This window comes from Notothenia rossii, assembly GCF_949606895.1.
Source record: "Notothenia rossii genome assembly, chromosome: 2".
In the NCBI taxonomy this organism is placed as follows: domain Eukaryota; kingdom Metazoa; phylum Chordata; class Actinopteri; order Perciformes; family Nototheniidae; genus Notothenia; species Notothenia rossii.
The window spans coordinates 81326871-81345127 of NC_136904.1; the positions used below are offsets into that span (position 1 = coordinate 81326871).

Here is an 18257-nt window from a genome sequence, read left to right on the forward strand (position 1 = left end):
ACGAAAGAAAAAAGTTGCAACAATATCTATTCAAGCAACCACGCAGCACTAATTGTTTTAATGAAGCCCCCCACCAGATGGTAGTAAAGAGTCTTTCCAAAGATGGAAGGGGAAGATGTACCCTACCTTTTTACCAGGCGGCACCAGGTTCTGGTTGGTTTTGAGGATGTGGGTGAGGGCTTTTTTGATGTTCTTCTCTTTCATGCTCGACAGCACTGCAGGCGGCAGGAACAATGCCAGACCCCACTCTTTCCTGTGGACGCACATTTCATAAAGATTAGAGAAGGTCACTCAATCTCTATGTCAAATAGGCATGTCATTACTCTTCCTCCGAGGTGGTGCATTGATTATCTGACAGGGTACAATCAGAACCATTACCTAACCAGCAGTGATGTATCGTCATGCATTACAGAAGGATGGTGACAGTGAGATCATTGTTTTGTTGTAAGAAAGCCTTCTAGACTTGGTAGGCAAACAACACAATACTCAATGGTTACATGTTGCAGTGTGAAATCTACTTACTCAATGTACTTGAGGGAAACTTTCTGGGACTGCTTGGCGTTGATGGTTAGAATATACATTTGCAGTGCAGCCAGATGGAGGGCCGTGTCGTATTTCAGCTCTGACCCAAATCTCTCCAATACCACATCATTGCAGCTCTGGAGGAGGCGTAGAGGGAGAGGACAGGGGGAGGTTACACTTCAATTACCTTCATTATCATGAAATGCAAGAAGACAACACACCTACAGCACCCACATGTTAGCTAATGCCGTTAGCAAACACTCAATTCTCCACTAAATCCGAGGAGTCAGAATAGCATACTGTGAGTCCTTAAACGTCGCCATTAAATGTACCTGTATGTGTTATCCACATCTGCTGATATTCACCTGAACATAGAGGTACTCAAATGCTACTGCATCTCTCCTGAGCAGGTCCACGGGATCCTTCGGGACAAAAGTGATGCGAAAAAAGCATTTCATCTTGTGCGACCCTGGCCTCTGTGTCACCTATGGCATGAGTCGAAAGATAAAGATGGTCCCATTAGGCAACAGCAGATCTTATACATTCATGTAGTCCGTCAGGGTTAACATACCATTATGACAGGGATTCAAGGAATGGTTTTGGAAATAAGCTTGTTTGCTTTCTTGCCAAACGTTAGATGGGAAGACTGGTAGCTCTCATGGCTGGAGTCAGGAAATGGTTAGCTTAGCTACGCTTAGCTTATAAAATAGAAACAGATGGAAACAGCAAGACTAACTTTTTCTAAAAGGTTAAAACAATCACATCAATGTTTATTTTGTCTTCTATTGGATCCATTCAAATGTCAAAATAAGAAGTAGTGGTGTTCATGAGGAAATCTTTTATTCAGCTTCTCTGACAGACGAGTGATTTAGCATATTTCCCAAAATGTCAAACCTTAGCTTTTAACATCTTTAAAATATAAGCAGTCAGACTGAGATAGTCTGCAGGTTTGCTCCGGTTTTTCTACAGTCTGAATACGCAAACACCTGACTGCATACTAAAGTCAAGAGTGGTTGTCTATTATTTAACTGTGTCTCTCCTGTTTAGCAGCACCACCACAGAGAGCTGTCCCACCTGAGTTAGCATCTCCTGCTCATGCAGGAGCATCAGTTTGCTGGCAGAGCCCTCGGCTCTCTGCTCCAGCATCAGAGAGAAGTGCTCGATGCTCCTGATGGAAAGCTTCTCTTGCAGGGTCAAGATGACGTCCTTTCACACACACAAAGTCATCGTTAATACAATATAGGAAGTGTGCAGATGCAGCAGCATGCCCAGCCCGTCGCCAACACCGTAATTGAGTTTATGGCTGAGCTCACACAAAAACAACTGAACATACTTTGAGCCTTTTAACTGACAAAAGGAAAAATGATGGAAATGCTAATTGCTGACCAAGATCTTCAGGCTGCCGCACATTTAATTGGGTTCGAGAGTTAGTTTTGTTTCAACTATAATTTCCGTTGGGATAAAGTTCTAAAGGCCACAGTGAAGAGGAGATTGCACTTTTTATATTGTGCAGAGCAACTCAGAATAACATTCAGCATTTAGACGTAACATAAATTAAGATTATGCAACTGCATTTCACAGTAAAGCCAGGTTCTTTCCTGCACCTACCTTGATGGATGTGCTGCTGTCAAATTTAAACGATTTAGTCTGCCCGTTCTCCAGGTACACCTTCAGAACATTTGGCATAAAGAGAAGGGAGTTGTCCTTCACCGTTTCCTAAAGATGGAAAAATAATCATTTGTTCAACAAATCTCTAAAATGACAGAAGATGATATACTTTAGTGAAAGTGCATGAGGAGAATTGTGTTATTGAAAGCCCCCTGTGAGAAAATGATTGCACATTCAAGAACTTAATAAGTAAGTCATTTGAAGGTTTAAGGGGAAATTAAAATTATTACACGAGCCCATCCAAAAATAGTCAGGGTTAAAACCTGTTATACCACAAGGTGTCCTTTTAACACATATTTGTATTCATTAAACATCTAATATATAACATGTTAGTGAGCTATAAAAGGTGTCGCTAGGCAGATTATTGCAGGTTTACTCTCCTGACTGTAACTTCATATTCAACAGATACATATAAGCCTACTGCATGAGAGTGATATCGATTTTCTCATCCAGAAGAAAGCATGTATGTTTTCCAATTTACATTCATTTTGTAGTGAGAGTAGTGCTTGTTACGCACTAACGCATTGTAGTTCCTAAATTCTTTCTGGTTTTATGAATGATGCTGTTCTTTTTGCTCACGAATAGTTATTTGTTGTTTAGGTAGGTCTTCTTACTTTGTGGTTACTCTCTAAGAAATGCCTGCATTGTGTCGGACAATTCTGAAAAATCATGGAGGCTCTCTGTGAGAGTGCCTTCCTATTTCTGCCAATCATCACCACATGCTCTCTATTTCGTTCCAGCGATGAGGAGCAGGTGCCTTTCTCATGCGGGTCTGTATTTTACCATTAGTGATTTTGATATTTTCCCTCTCCTCTCTGCCTGCTTTCACATTGAAACTCTGCACGCTGTCGCCTCCTGTTCAGATCCTCGATGTGTACAGAGTGAATCATGTCCAGTGTGACTTACGGGGACCTGGCCATTGATGATGACCTCCTCAGCGAAGCGGACTTTAACAGGATTAGTCTTTAACTTGGCCTTTTTGGCTGCGCTGATGAATGCCGATTTGGGTGACTTTTGAACAGGAAGAAGAAAAAACAGATTGAAAGGACAATTAGTTCCTTTTAAGGGATTAGTCATTTCCTTTTTTCAGCTCCACAAAATTCAAGGACATGTTTGCCTCTGGAAACATGACGACATCCCATGTCTCCACTCTGATGTTGGGGCATTACGGGAGGCTGTGTGCAGGACACAAGAGGGAGGGTCCCCTCTGCTGGCTGCAAAGAAACGGCTGGTAAACAGATGCAACTACAGGGTGTATTATAAGAGCTGCATGCTCCTCTGAGTATTCTGGAATACTACATCCATGTTTTCTTTGCAAAATCAAATCCTTTTCAGGTTGATAAGTGGCTGTTTTGCGATGACTCTACTCTCATCATGATAAGCCTCTGAAACACACACATTCAGAATGCGTACGTAATGTATGTAGATATTACATTTTCAAGTTAAGGGGAAAGGTTTTACATCATAAAACACCATTACTATGTTAAAGTGTACAGGGAATTAAAAGATGGCACCACTCTAGAAACACCATATATTTTTTTCTGTGGGCACTCACACATGATTTGGTCTATTTGTTGAGGTTATTCAAGCATAATGTACATTTCCACTGACTTATTATGTGCAGAATAAATAAAGGTCAACTCTACGCTTCTGGCACTGTGTTCACAACCATCTGGTGCCTCATGACTGGGGTAAATGTTAAAGTGGCAGGTTCAGTCGAGGTCTTTCAAGGATCTGACGCTACAACATGAGAAGACTTGGAAACGCTGCTGCAATTGGACTCCTGTGAGTAAGTGGGACCGTTACACGCAGCCTTAGTAGTGCCAGAACAGACATATGGCATGATTAATGGATTGCGTTTATTGATTCAACTAAATAATCCGCTTTAAAGGTCACCTATTATGCAAAATCCACATGTTCATGTATTTTATACATAAACATGTGTCCCCTCTGTGTAAAGAGATTCTGAAAGTTTCAGGAAAAAAGATTCGCTCACATTTTGTTTATATAAGAACCTGTCATGAGCTGATCAGATTTTTGCCACTTTATGATGTCATAACGATTTTTTGGCTTGTGTAACCATTAGCCAATCACCAACCAAGGTAACCCCCCCCCCCCACACACACACCTTATCACCTGAATCTCCTCCTAGCTAGCACCATTGTGTTGTTTTTAACCAAATATCTCTCAGAGGGGCGTGGGGAGTGGCAGCCTATTTTCATCTAAAGTAACACACCCAGAATCAGCACTTTTGGAGCCGGGCTGAAACAGAGGGGTTTATGGGATGCTGCAATGATCTGTTTGGTATTTCAAGCCAAACACTTCAGAGACATGTTTGTATATATCTGAAACCTATAATATATTGATGAAAAACAGTATAATAGGGGACCTTTAAGCGCTAAAACAGCTTATTGGAATCTACTCCATTTCATTCAGAGAGGATGGAGAAACTTACTGGGTACGGCTGAATAACGCTCAACAATATGGACTCCTTGCAGCTCCTGCAAGACACACACAAAAGAGAATACATTTTGAGAAATGTTAAAATAAAACAAATGTAAGGAAATCTGGAAATATTTCATTTTTTGTTACTGTTATTTTTTGGACATCATGGCGGATGGTATCACAAGGAACACTGTGTCCCAGTGATGGTCCTGCAGCATGTCCTGCATTCACAGTTTTACTGCAGAGTCCATTCAAGGCCACAGGAGCAGTGTGAAGGAGTGGCCACTTGGGCACTTCTCCATGGACTAATGTTCTGTTTACAGACCGCTGCACAGGTCGTACGAGGACCAACGCTCACAGCCAGCCACTCAGCTGTGTCAGTGATATTAATTTAATGAGACGCACGAACAAGCATTGAAACCAGCAAAAGGCTAAATCATGGTGAGAAGAGCAGGTGGTTCATGATGTGCCATATCTGTCCAGCTGAAATATTTGGTTTCATTTCATTACAAAAAGTATTATAAAATGTTGGGCTACTTTTGAAAATCTGTGGCAATATGTCCATAAAGGGTAAACTGTTAAAAGTAGTTTGGTTGTTTCTAAAGTTTAAAAAAGTGAACAACAGTGCCTTGGAAGTTTTTAAGTTTTAATGTTTTTTCATAAGGGATTTAATGTGACTTTTTAACCCCAAATATTGTATCTATCCCCCCTGCAACTAAATGACTGCACCATTACAGGTGTGTCCTTACAGGGATAAATACTGTAGTAATGCAAACATGTATTTTACAAGTTATTAATCATGATCACTTTGCATATATATTACTTTTTCATTGAGTCATTACTGTATATACTTTGATTGTTTGCTGTAATACAATAAAACCTAAAAACTTCCAAGTAGAGTGACTCATTTTTATAAGTAGTATACTGTTTAATCATCAACAGGTGAAATGACATCTCACCTCAGTGTGTGGTCATACCTGACAAGGTCAATAACCCTCTCCCTGGGCGCTGAGCTGACCGGCTCATCGTTGATCATGATGATCTCGTCTCCTGGGACCAGCCTGCCTTCTGATGGACCCCCTGCCAACACACACCACACAACGGTTAAGTGGTACAAAGTGCACAGTCATGCCATTTTTCTTTGTTTCCTGTCTCGTGGCTTAGGGCTCTAATGAATGCTTATTCATCGAGTGCTGTTCAAATCAATGAATCATCCGCGTGAACTACAGACTGAGTGGGTTTTCCTCTCTACTTTGTGGTTTCAGGATTTCATCTGCTTTGGGGATTGTGTTGATATTATCCATGGATAGGATGAGTCATTGCTGTACTAGACTGTCGGGGCTCTTTACCTGGTGTGACTGAGCGGACCACCACAGGTTTCTCACTGCCTGCCACAAATCCAAAGCCCAGCACTGGGTCCCGTCTCATCTCCACCTTCCGGGGCGCTGGCGGCACAAACCGGTCCCCGTCCAGACGGAACTCATCCAGGGAGCAGCTCTGGGAGAGGTGGCTGCGGACAGAAGGCAAAGGATATTTCCTATTTTATGGGATTTTATATTGTTGCATCGACTCAGTTGTCTTGTGTCTTATCTGTCAGAGAAACCATTATTTATTTTATTTTTATTATCATACATTTTACCTCCTTGTGTCTATTAACCTGATGAAATGTTATATTTTTCTGCATGAACCTTTAACAAATAATCTGAGGGGAATTTCTTGTTGTTTTTTTTTTACTTGTGATGTATCATTTTGTAAAGCACTTTGAGCTGCACTCTGTTGTATGAAAAGTGCTTTATAAATAAAGCTTCATTATTAGTCATCACTACGGGTTGTACACTTTGTAAAGCACTGGTTTTGTATGCAGTGTTGTGAAGCCAATGTTAGTATATGAAAGAAAACCGAAATTACTCTTTCATAAATGTGTATAATATAATAATTCAAAAATGCCATTGCTAATATTTAAAAGGGACCTACAATATCATAGAAAATGCACTTTTGTACGTATTTTATACATGAATATGTGTCCCCGGTGTTCCAGGGAACTCACCAAGTGTCAGAAAACACAACCCTCTCTATTTTCCCCCATACCCAAATCTCTTAAAAAGAGGCTGCAACGGATCTGATACAGACTGATCCAGATTTGAACACTTCTATGACGTCACAGAAGTGGCGCTACGACTTTTGGGCCACCTTCACCAATCAGGAGGAGACAGCCACGGACATTGCAGTTGGAAAGCGCTGGAGATGCTGTAGTACATATGCCAGGCCTGTAGATGGTGCTGTTCTCACAGAATCAGCCCATGCAAAGACAGTGTTAAATTGAGTGAAATGAGGAATGGCTAAAATGCATGATCTGTTTGGTATTTTGAAAAATAAAATGTATAAATATGCCTTATATGGTCCTACACTATACTATTCAAATATAGTATGATAAGTCCACTTTAAACAATCTTCTTGACACTATCCTTGTTGTAACACTGAAGAAGTCCTAAATGCAGGAATGAAAGTGGATGATCTTCATGTTTTTTGTATTTAAATGTATTTGGCCATTACAAAATAAAGCGATTTGATGTTGGATCTTGATAATAATAATAAGTTAACATGTTTGGGATACACAAGGAACAACTGGATTTGGGTTGTAAGTATTTGGGGCCTTGTATCGGCACAAAGGTTGGCTTTAGTAATTAGTTGATTAATCGATTGACAGAAAACTTAATTTAAAACTCCATTCATTCTCTGAACCTATACACTTAAGAGAATTCCCTAAAGAGAAACAATCAAAAGTCAGAACAGAGAAAAATGTTAACAATGTAATCTAACTGCTTATTGTACAGAAAAATATGTTTTACCTTGTCTCTCCATCCCCACATTTTTAAAGACAGAAAATATATTTTTCGGGGAATAAGAAAGTGGTCCGATGCTGCAGAAATAGAACATGTGGGCGATGGTAATCAGCTCCAATGTTTGTGTTCTCACATTGCAGAGATCCACTCTGTGCTTTACCAAGGAGCAATCAGAGTTCTCTGTAGTACTCACACTGTTATTTGTTAGGCCTTTCACTTTGCCACACTGATTAAGATGCAGGTATGATGTGGAGTGTCATGATGTTGAAACCTCATTATGACCGATATGATGGTGGAGGAGAATCCTGCCAATAAGAACTCGCAAACAAGACTGTCCTGAATGTATTTAACCATTTCCTTCACGTACCCTGGTCTATGCATTTTGATTTGCCCCTTGCTATCCGGTTATTCTCTTCTCGAGCTTTAAAGCAGAGACTGGTCGCAGCTTTCACATATTCTTAGAGTTCTTACAGTGTTTCTTCACTTTCTCTTGGCTGCAGAAGAAGAAGCAGCAGCAGCTCCGTATGGTGCCAACAATCTTGGTTAATTAAAGCCGTGGGCAGACAGTGTGTAATTCACAGTTATTCCTGACACATGTATACTGCTCACCACTAAATACTAACAATTAATCTTTCGAAGCACAAAGCCACAGAAAGATCTGTCAATCGCAATCCTGATTCCACCAAAAAACATGTTCAGCAAGATGTTCAAAGCTAAGTGACTATCAACTGACAATTTAGAGAGGATGATTCAACAATTATATCTCCCACAGCTATACATGTTCAAATGGTGAATGTGTGATCTGTTATTTGAAGTAGAATGCAGCTAAAGATAACACAAAAAGACAGGAAGAGGAAGGAATGCTGACACAAGGTTTTCAACTTCTATTTGCTTGTCGTAATATCAGTCCTGAACTCGAAGTGAACCTGAGGACTGTGATGCTCTTTAACCTTTAAGACTTAGAGAGCTAAGACTAAAAATGAAATAGACTTTTAATGTTAAAAAAAACTCAACCCTTAAGTTACCCTAATCCAAAAGAAAGATAATATGAACACGAAATAAGATAAATAGTACAAACAGTTTGTTAACATTGACTTTAAAGGTGGGGTAGGTCATTTTGGAGAAACCAGCTCGAGTGCGCTAGCATTTGAAAATACACAGCCGGAACAAATCTGCCTCTTCCTTACAGAACCCCTCCTCCAACACACACGAACGCGCACATGACCAATGAGGGCACGAGATAAGTTTGTGCACAGATGGAAGGCTGACAGGCAGGTAGGCCATCCAGTTATTTTAGCCGGGCCGGCTCAGATGATTGGTCGTGCTTTTTACAGAGCTACGGCTTCCACAGATGACATTTTTTTATGGATTTTTTGTCAAAGCACTTCAGATATTCATTGCTATCGGGATGTTAAGAGCATTCCATGGAATATAACAAAAAGTGTATCTCGAGCCGGTTTCTCAAACTTACCCCGCCTTTAACAGCCAATTCTATGAAAATGCAGTATTTATTATTTGGGGTTAACAGCTCAAACAGCACATAGCTACAGTGGGGAAAATAATTTAAATGTATGTTGAACTGTAAAATAATTATCTTAAATAAACCACTTATCTCTTCTTTCTGTTGAAGCTGAACAAGATCTTTGATAAACTGAGCTGCAATCATTTATAGGATATTAAACAATGTGATTTTCCATCTCCTTCAGCTGAAGACAACAATAGTTTGAGTGCTGCAGTTTTTCTTAATTTCAGGAGCTTTTATTGCACAGCCTCCTTGAAGATTTCTTAAATGTAAGACATATTGCATAAGTCCTTCTGCTTTCTTGTCACAAGGACTATATTTTTGTCCCTTGATCTACCCAAGGAAAAAGCAGAACGAAGAAAAATACGAACTACACTTAGGGTTGTTTATTACTTAAAAATAAAAAAAAATATTCACGATGAAGCTATGCAGTAAATGTGTCCATGTGATATAAAATAATCCAGCAGGTATTGTGTAATTTCCGACCCGCCGGCACATGGAGCTTGTTTTTATGTTAATTAAACAAATGCCTCAAAAGTAATGCTACTGATTCGGTTTAAACGATAATACATGCAAGCTAATTCAATATGAACTGCATCAGTATTATGCAGAGGCCACATTACATGTATTTGCAATTAAGATATAATCCTGTTTGATTCAATTAAAATGACATAGCCTGAAGTTATCCATTGGTTGGTTTCTAACACATTAAGGCGTAATTAAAAGATAAAAAAGCATCTCTTCTCTTTCATGCACACACATGTTGTTGGGTGGTTAAAGCTGTCTTTTTTCATAGATATATTGGACTCTATACTGTTTATAAAACTATTTTTGGCAAACCTTTTTTAAGAACCACATTTTCTTTTAAAGAAATAAAGTGGTTAAGAATTTTTTTTTAAATGAAAGAAAAAGTATTAATCCCACAAAGAAATGTAGTAAATTGACAGTGTTCAACCTGTTACATAATGCAGTTGTCACTCCTTTGCACTGTAAAAGCATTTAAAGAGCTTTTACCTAAAGGCAAAACACATTAACCTTGTAGTTATATTCTTTCAAATGTTTGAATCCCTTCATCTATAATTACGCAAAATGTAGGAAATGTTACCCATTGACTTACCCTATCATCATGATAAATCACAACATGTTCACATGACCTCACACACCAGTTTGACTGATTTAAATACATGTACATTACCCATTGTGCCTCACTCCAAATGAGGGTTGAAAATGTATTGCAGAGCAACACGCCCAGATGTATAGAGTAGAAACGATTAGGTAAGTAAAAAGCGAGACATATCAATAAAATGGAGAAACAAAAAGTTAAACTCCAGAGCCGTTTTAAAAAATCTATTTTGCACATCCATTTGAAAATGAACGGACTAATTGTTGAAATTAACACCGAAGCCTGTGGTTTCACGGCGGTGTTGTGCAGCAGGACGGTCAGGCAGAGAGAGGCAGCGGCGGTGCAAAGCCTGCGGCACCGAGACTAAAAAGGTGGAGCTAATTGAAAATAATGAGCTGAGTGGGTTGGCCCTGAGGTCGTCGAAGGAGAAAAACCCTCATTCTGTTATCCTAAAATAAAGACAATGTGTCAAATAAGTTCAAAAAAGGCTGCAGCTTTTTAATGAATTTGTTTTTTTCAATGCGTTTAACAATAGGTCCTGGAATATGTTATAACTGGCATGAAAGCAGCAGGGTATGTGTTGCATTTGTCAACAGAATAACCTAAGGAAATGACCATTTAGATGTTAAGACTCAATAACAATAAAGATAATTAATTACAAATACTTCATTATTTCAGGCCCTGATTAATTTTCCCATATCTCTTAATTTGACCCGCCTATTTGATATTTCTCTCAAACCATGTAATTCAAAGGGATCCCAAGGCTTTCAAGATAATATTGGTGGTGACGAGTGGGCACAAATTCATGACACACCCCCATCAGCATTTACACACCCTGCTGGTGGTGGCATGAACATGACAACACACAGCAGTGTGGCGTTCAAGTGCAGGGCCAGAATTACAAATGGATTATTATTTGGTGTAGTAAATACTTTTACAAATAGCTTTTCATTGCATCATTTGAATGCAACATCGATTTGAACTAATGTGTTTTCTAAGTGTGTGAGGTAAATATCTGATTAACATTAAATATTACATAAGCATTTCAGGAGAACACCCAAGCCACTATACAAACAGAAGAGACAGAAAGTGTTCATCTTCTCTCTGTTTCCAATTCATTTCTTTAAAAAGCATAGCCCACAGTTGATTGTAATGCCTATTAAAATAACACATTTATCCTCAAGTCATAACAATAATGACCTCACAGTGAACTCAATCCCTTTACATTTCTGAAGGTGCTCATTAGACAAATGACCTGGATTTAATATGCCGCTTTTATGTCTGAAATTACAAAATCGAGAGATTGCGAACAAATCAAAACCATATGGACCTGTGCATTCAGGAAGAGTGCCGTCTCCTCCCCTGCACTGCCACCTGCTAAACATGGCTGCATTCCCATTGTGCAGACAGCCATGCATCTAATGGTTCCTAATCATACTCATTAGCTGCTATAGCGTAGCTCCACAACACTCTACACCGTGAGCTATACAGTTAACAAGAGGAACTTAAAGGGCAAGCAATGCTGGCTGACGGCGTATAAAGACTGTTTTTACTCTTTTTTTCTAAAAGCATGTCGTGAACAAAGTGGAGTTAGCTCATTACCAAAAGCAATATCCAAACTCTTGTTCTGAAAGGTTGTTTAGACACGACTCACGACTTGTTGTTGCTGAGGCGGTTTATATTTGTCCTGCCGGGAACACAAGCTTTTTTTTCTTTCTCTTAAATTATGCAATCATAGCCAGTTTGTATTGGCATATTTTTTTTTGCTGTGTCACTCCTCCTTTAGAGGGACTGGCTAATGTGACCTCCCAAGAGGAAATTGTCAATAAAATGTAGCTTATTCAAGTCAATCGAAGTACTGACGGAAACACTGTTCATTTGACTTTGGCGTCTTTGTGTAACTGTGAAAAGAAATTGCCATCCTGCCATCTCAAGCTGAGTCTAAACAAAGAACAATTCTCTGTAAACTCTGTCATATTCCCAATTATATTTATGTACTCTTTTTAGCAATCCTCCCGACTATTGTCACAGCTGTCTCCAAATTCCATTACAGCTACTTTAAATACCCAGTGTAAATATGGAACAGATACTGCTTTATTCATGTGCTCTTGTCACGCAGATCAGACATGTGTTCCACTGAGAAAAACAACAATTTATTACAAACACCCTGGAGCCTTGACAAACCCTGATGACTACAGACAGTCACAGAAAGGGACATTTGATAATTCATGAGTCTGCCTCAAATTTAGAAAGCTGGAGCTAGAACAGCCTCCATGATCTGCCTCTCTGCAGCCAGCACTTTCCCTGCTCCTTACTTCTTATATAACTCCTCTGACATCACGCTGCTCGTGCTTTAACCCGAGTGTGACAAGTGCTCACCTCCTATTCACTATAGCATGCAAATACACAGATTTTATTCACATTACAGAGATTAATCTAGGACAAAACAATGATGTGCATGTGGATGCATTATAATATTATAATAATTGTTAAATGAGCAGAAGTAACAGTCTCGTGATAAAAGAAAAGGAGCAAATATTTAGCTAAAACAATCAGAATCTAGTATCTGGTAGGAATGCATTTAGCACATTTGAGGATATGGCTCTGCCTTAGTAATGAAACAAGCGGAAACTAATGAGTTCGATTTTAAAATGTGCACACAAGCATGACAACAAACGTGCAGTTTCTTTTTACCTGCCTGTACAGATATCCAGGAGTGCCAATTAGGAAGGATCAATTACGCCGATGCCACTGTAACCCAGCATCCTCGGGGGAACACTCAGACTCTCAAATCAAAACAAGTCCCTGCATAGGTGAATGTCCTCCTCAGCGGCAGTGCAAACACACACACACTCTCAAAAGCCCTCTTCTGCATTTGGGAGACTGCATGAGGAGTGTTGTGGGTGTGTGAGAGAGAGTGAGAGTGGGCAGGGGCAGAGTGTGCGCAGAAGGAACAGAGAATCAGGAGTCTGAACGCACAGATGGAGGCAGTGACGTGGCCCGGAGAATAATCACAGGTTGGCAAAGCGTAAGAAACATCTGGGACAAAGAACGCCCCCACACTGTTTCTTTAAACACAGGGCACTTACTTGATGTAGCAGTCACGCCCCTCTCTATTGGTGCCCATGTCCCATCCATTGGGGGGTCCCTGGGAATGACTCCAGGTCCCTGAAGGGGGCGGCCAGCCTGAGGATTTGGTCCTGTGGCTGCAAAAGAAGAAAAAGAAGAGAAATGAAGCAGAAATTCATATCATAATGTTTCATTAAACTTGCATAACATGCCATTTTAAGCTCCAGGCTTATACGATTGAGTCAGTTTATATCCGAAATCATTTTTGAATAATAATTGTAATAGAGTTTGTTCAATTATAATCGGGGGCTGACATGAAGCGTTTCGACCCAAGTGATAAGAGATGATTCCAGCTTGATAAACAATGTTCCATAGCCGCAGTTCATTCAGTGAATACAAATCTAATTAATTACGTAAGCTAGACACACAGGCGGAGTTGTCATGCCTCACTCTCGTGCTTTGAGAGGCATGAAATTGGTTATATTTCTAGATGTCAGCACATCATTTATAAACGGAGCTCAGAGGAATGTCTTTGATTTGCTCAATGCCAAGACAATTTGATAAAGTGTATCAAAGAAAAGAACCAGCCATTCACAAAACAATTATTGCCATCTATGAAATACTGCCCCGTTCTAAGATGGAGATGAAATAAGATTTTCTGATTCTACCATCATAACACAATTCCTTTTAGCCTTTCCCCTGTGCCACAAGTTGTCAGGGTACAGGTTTTCAGCAGAATTGGTTAGAATGTGTTTTTGTCCGCACCCCCTCCGTGCCTTCCCTTTATCTCTGTCTTTGTGTCTGCACACTGGTGATGCTATGAAAGCAGTGGCAGTAAGTTATGTCACTTCAAAGGCATATCTGCCGTGTAACAGGGCTCTTCGCATTCATTATTCAAAGCCCCTCTTTCTTCCCCTCTAAATGTTTCCCCAGTTACTGTACCGATGATAATAAAGTGTGTGCAGGGTGCTTGTATCTGCATGAGAGTGTGTGTTTGTGTGGGTGTGCCCGCTAACACACGTCTGTTTGTGTGGGCGCACGTGCCCACTTCATGAGGTATGAATTAAACATTGCCAACTCATCAACACAACATATAAGCTGGGAGAAAAAGGTACAACATATTCTAAAGCTGTTCAGAGCAAAAGTTAACCACTTAAAAAATAATGCAGCCTACGCCAAAGTATTTTGGGGTTATTCTAACAAAATCAACAAACACACCTAAGTGCAACTGAATGCATTAAATAATAAATAATTCATAAAAGGAGGTGTGCTGAAAATGCTGTTTTTGAGTGCGTTAGATTTAAAGTCGGGCTCTGAATACAGGAAGCAATCTTTCTTTCTTGGGTGATAATAGCGTTTCCACATGGATATGGATTTATTTGACCCGCAGTAAATTAGCTGGGAGCAGGCCTCGATGGTGTATATTTAGAACACATTTCCTGCGGCACGTATGATGTGTGTGGACAAACTAGATGCTGTGTGACACTTTTGGAGCCAAATTCACCTCATTGATGAGTCCTACTTATACCATCCATTTCAGCCTCCGGGACAAAGCTAACAGCCACGTTAACACTAGCAGTGTTCAATGTCGCAAATGTACACATTTAGGTCAAAAGATGTAATGTATAAAAGGTCAAATAAATGCAGCATAAGAATATTATTCTTTGACGATGGTAGGCTATTTCTGAAGGATTACACCTTTGGCAATGACATTTTCCAAAGGTCTACTACGTAATAAAGCATAATGTACTTACAGTTTTAGACGCTGTGCCTTTAAAATATGTTTCTGAACTTAAAAATTGTTCGCCATAATCCATTTTCTGTCCCTCACCCACAAGTTGTCTGTATTAACGACACAGCCATAGACGCTGTGATCTTTGATTTATTTTGTCTACAGGCGGGAGGTGCATTATGCCATTGAGTCGCAGCACTCCAGCTTACTGAGAGGCTGAAAAGGTTCACCAACTGGTGGACAGTGAAACTGATCTTCCTCGGCTATAGCATAAATAAATGATGGCTGCACGGTCACATCGGACTAAGTAATTGAGCGCCAAGTGGGCAAGCCATGCTGAACAATTCATGAATAGTTACCCAAGAGTCAAAGGGAGGACAATGGCAACAAGAGGTTGCAAACAAATGTATATTATTTTAAGACGAATTGCACAAAAACTGCAAAAATACATAGTGACTTTTTGTTGTTGTAATTGTGCAAAGTTAACCTCCCAGGAGCAACCAAAGCATCATCTTTAACCATCATTAACAAAAAGAGGAAAAAGAGAAATGACTCATAGTTCATCAAATCAATAGAGTACATTGCAAACACATGAAGGTCTAAGCCTTTGTTACCACAGCAACTAGCATCAAGGTTGTACCATACAATTGTATTGAAATGCTTCATTTTGATCATATCTTAATATCTTTGTTCAGATGAATGTGGCAAGAATATGTCATTGAGCCACTATCATTTTCAACATATGAGTTTAATTGTACTGCCTCTGAGATGGAAAAGATCAGTTTTCAGTCCTTCATAAAAACTGCATGAACAATGTGATCCTTGCTTTATCACAGTAGTTCACTTTCCCTTTCATTATTCTAAATACAAGCCAGTCACCTTACCGAGCAGTGTTATGGTGTGTTATGATTCAGGTTGAAATCCTGTTAATGTAGGGAGTTACTATGCATTATGGACAAGCCGCAGCTAAGAAGAGCACATTCCAACAGAGACACTCAAGTTAGTTAAATAATTGACATGGTTAATCTCCATGAGGCTTGGCTATAGCAAACCACACTCTGTTGCCACATGCCGTCCATTAAATATATTGGATATAAAGATTTGTTCATTTTCAAACAGGAATTCAGGGAGGTATTTTCTCTGAGTAGAGTTTGTGTCAAAGTCCGCATTTGCAACTTGTTAACTGACATGAACGTGCTCATCGCCAAAGGGCAAATGTCTGCATTTACTTATTGGTTCTTAGAGCTTTCCCAGCATGCACTTGGGGGGAGTCAGGGAATTATTCCGGAAGAGTTTAGAGGGCCACATTAATATCAATATTACTTAGCTACATCACCATTACTTAAACAGCACGTACTTCTCTTACATTGTAGCCGGTAGAGTGTGATTTATAAAGATCCTGTCTAATAGGATCTTATGTATTATTAACAAACTATTTCATTATGTCAGAGCAACATTCAGAACAGTTGCAGCTTCATAAATCCACACACAGGTAAACACTGAATGCAAACAAACCATCTGTAATGCATTGCCAGTAGTTTTAAAGGACTTAAACTAATAGATATAATTGGACTTCTTTGGATCAGGCATCCATGACAATTGTTATTGTTATATCACAAATGTATTCCCAATAGACTTAAACTAATAGATTGAATTGGATTTCTTTGGATCGGGAATTTATATTACAATTGTAATGCCTGTCTACATTTAACACTGCACACATACCCAACTTTTTGTAATCGAAAAAATAAATACATCCATATTTGTTTGTCCCTTTTTGTGACAGTGAGGGAAGAAACACATTAAGGAGTCTGTGACGCTGCTTCTCGGTGTTAAACAGAGACATTTATGCAGAGACAGACTGCTAATGTGATTTTGTTTGGATATCTGTGAAGAGACAGCAGATGAGATGACCATCTCCTGGGAGGAGCAGAGAAGTGGTTCAGACAGAGAGGAACCGCTCTGATTATAGGCCTTATTCCACTTCTCCTCTTCAGACTACCTCCATACTGTCGAGGAGACAAACGCACTGCTTTTGTTTCAGGAACATCGGCCCTCTGCTTCATTCTAATCTTGTGGTGAACACGGCAAAAGAACATGCCATTTTTCTAAATTGGCGGTTAGAGTATTCAAAAATATTGCCGACAAGAGCACCGCAACATTGCTTAATGTCATCGTACTATTCTTGCCCATTCTGTGATTTTTACCTCATTGTTTTTGTCTACTTATTGTTTTTATTTGACCTCAGAGAATCAAACAGTGTTTTTTTTATATATTCCTCGTTTACACGAAACCACTTTCCCAACTAAATCAGATCACATGAGGGAATTTCTAACACAGACTTGAGAATATGAGTCTATATCCCCCCCAAATAAACCCACTGAATGTTGTATTTCTGTGTTTGTCTTTGGAAGCCCTGATATTGTTGCCATGGGCAACTGCACTATCCTGAGCAGCTCCGTGGTGCCTCCATATAGAAAAGGTTTTTGGTTAGTTAATCTCCTCTGGGTGGGAATAAAACAGCATCTGGGAAACAGGCCACACGCTATGATCCTCCTGCTCTGTTACAGTGAGTAAGACCTCACAGCCTCCCTGCATACCTGTTCAACAGCAAACACTATTATCTTACTAAACAGCTATACTTGAAACCTGGATACACAACTTGCCTGCTGCAGCACCTATACTTTCAGAATTCAATGTGTATGGTTGCACACGCACGACACATTTTCTCATTTGAATTAAGCATATAGACATCTGTCTTTTCATTATTATTTCATTTATACCCTGCATTTTCCCAAAGCCTCCTTTGCTTCGCAGTGCGTTATGTAAAACATCAAGCAAACATAGTGGAGAATTTAGCCCGTGGGCACTGAACTAGACGTGGATTCACCTTATTGTGCGACTCAGTGCTTTTATGCTAAAAGCTTTAAAGGACAGATCTAAATAAATGGTTGCCTGGGACCTCGTGCACCAGCCAGCTGGCTGCCATCTCTGACCCAAAGCCATTTCTGATACCCTTCCCTGAGAGCTTCTGACGAGAACAGCTAACAATGACAGATCTGTTGCTCGTTGTGCACTCTGATGAACAATTAGGCTAATCAATTTGTGTCCAGATCAGTGATTTCCTGTGCAAAAAGTTTGCAGTCAAAACATGTCGAACATAATAGATTTTTTAAGAAAATCCCAGCTTTGAGTAAAGTCATGCAAAACAAGTAAATTATCTTTTACTGATGTTCCATATTTAATCTTGATGGCATGAAGAAAAAAATTCCACTTACACATTTCATGCAAACATGTATCTTTTACACGACTTTGCACTATTGCACAATAACA

General features: G+C 39.6%; 1 protein-coding gene and 1 long non-coding RNA gene across 11 annotated transcripts in view; one reads left to right on the forward strand and one right to left on the reverse strand.

The window, feature by feature from the left end:
- Window positions 1-6040, forward strand: part of LOC307028227 — a 54875-nt gene extending 48835 nt beyond the window's left edge. Inside the window, exons 4-5 of one of the 2 annotated variants that reach the window (XR_013804896.1) lie at window positions 5578-5746; window positions 5901-6040. This is a non-coding gene — a long non-coding RNA (uncharacterized lncRNA). The remainder of the gene's footprint in view (window positions 1-5577; window positions 5747-5900) is intronic. The other variant, XR_013804897.1, reaches the window with a different exon arrangement.
- LOC307028212 (FERM and PDZ domain-containing protein 4-like) overlaps window positions 1-18257 on the reverse strand; it is a 33534-nt gene that overhangs the window by 5603 nt on the left and 9674 nt on the right. For 3 of the 9 annotated variants that reach the window (XM_079663036.1, XM_079663038.1, XM_079663039.1), the window contains exons 2-11: window positions 13213-13329; window positions 5985-6145; window positions 5613-5715; window positions 4646-4691; window positions 3097-3201; window positions 2131-2238; window positions 1597-1728; window positions 888-1007; window positions 523-659; window positions 127-253 (exon numbers count right to left, since the gene is read on the reverse strand). In XM_079663036.1, coding sequence (XP_079519162.1) covers window positions 127-253; window positions 523-659; window positions 888-1007; window positions 1597-1728; window positions 2131-2238; window positions 3097-3201; window positions 4646-4691; window positions 5613-5715; window positions 5985-6145; window positions 13213-13329 — 1156 coding nt within the window. The other 6 variants (XM_079663035.1, XM_079663037.1, XM_079663043.1 and 3 more) reach the window with 4 other exon arrangements.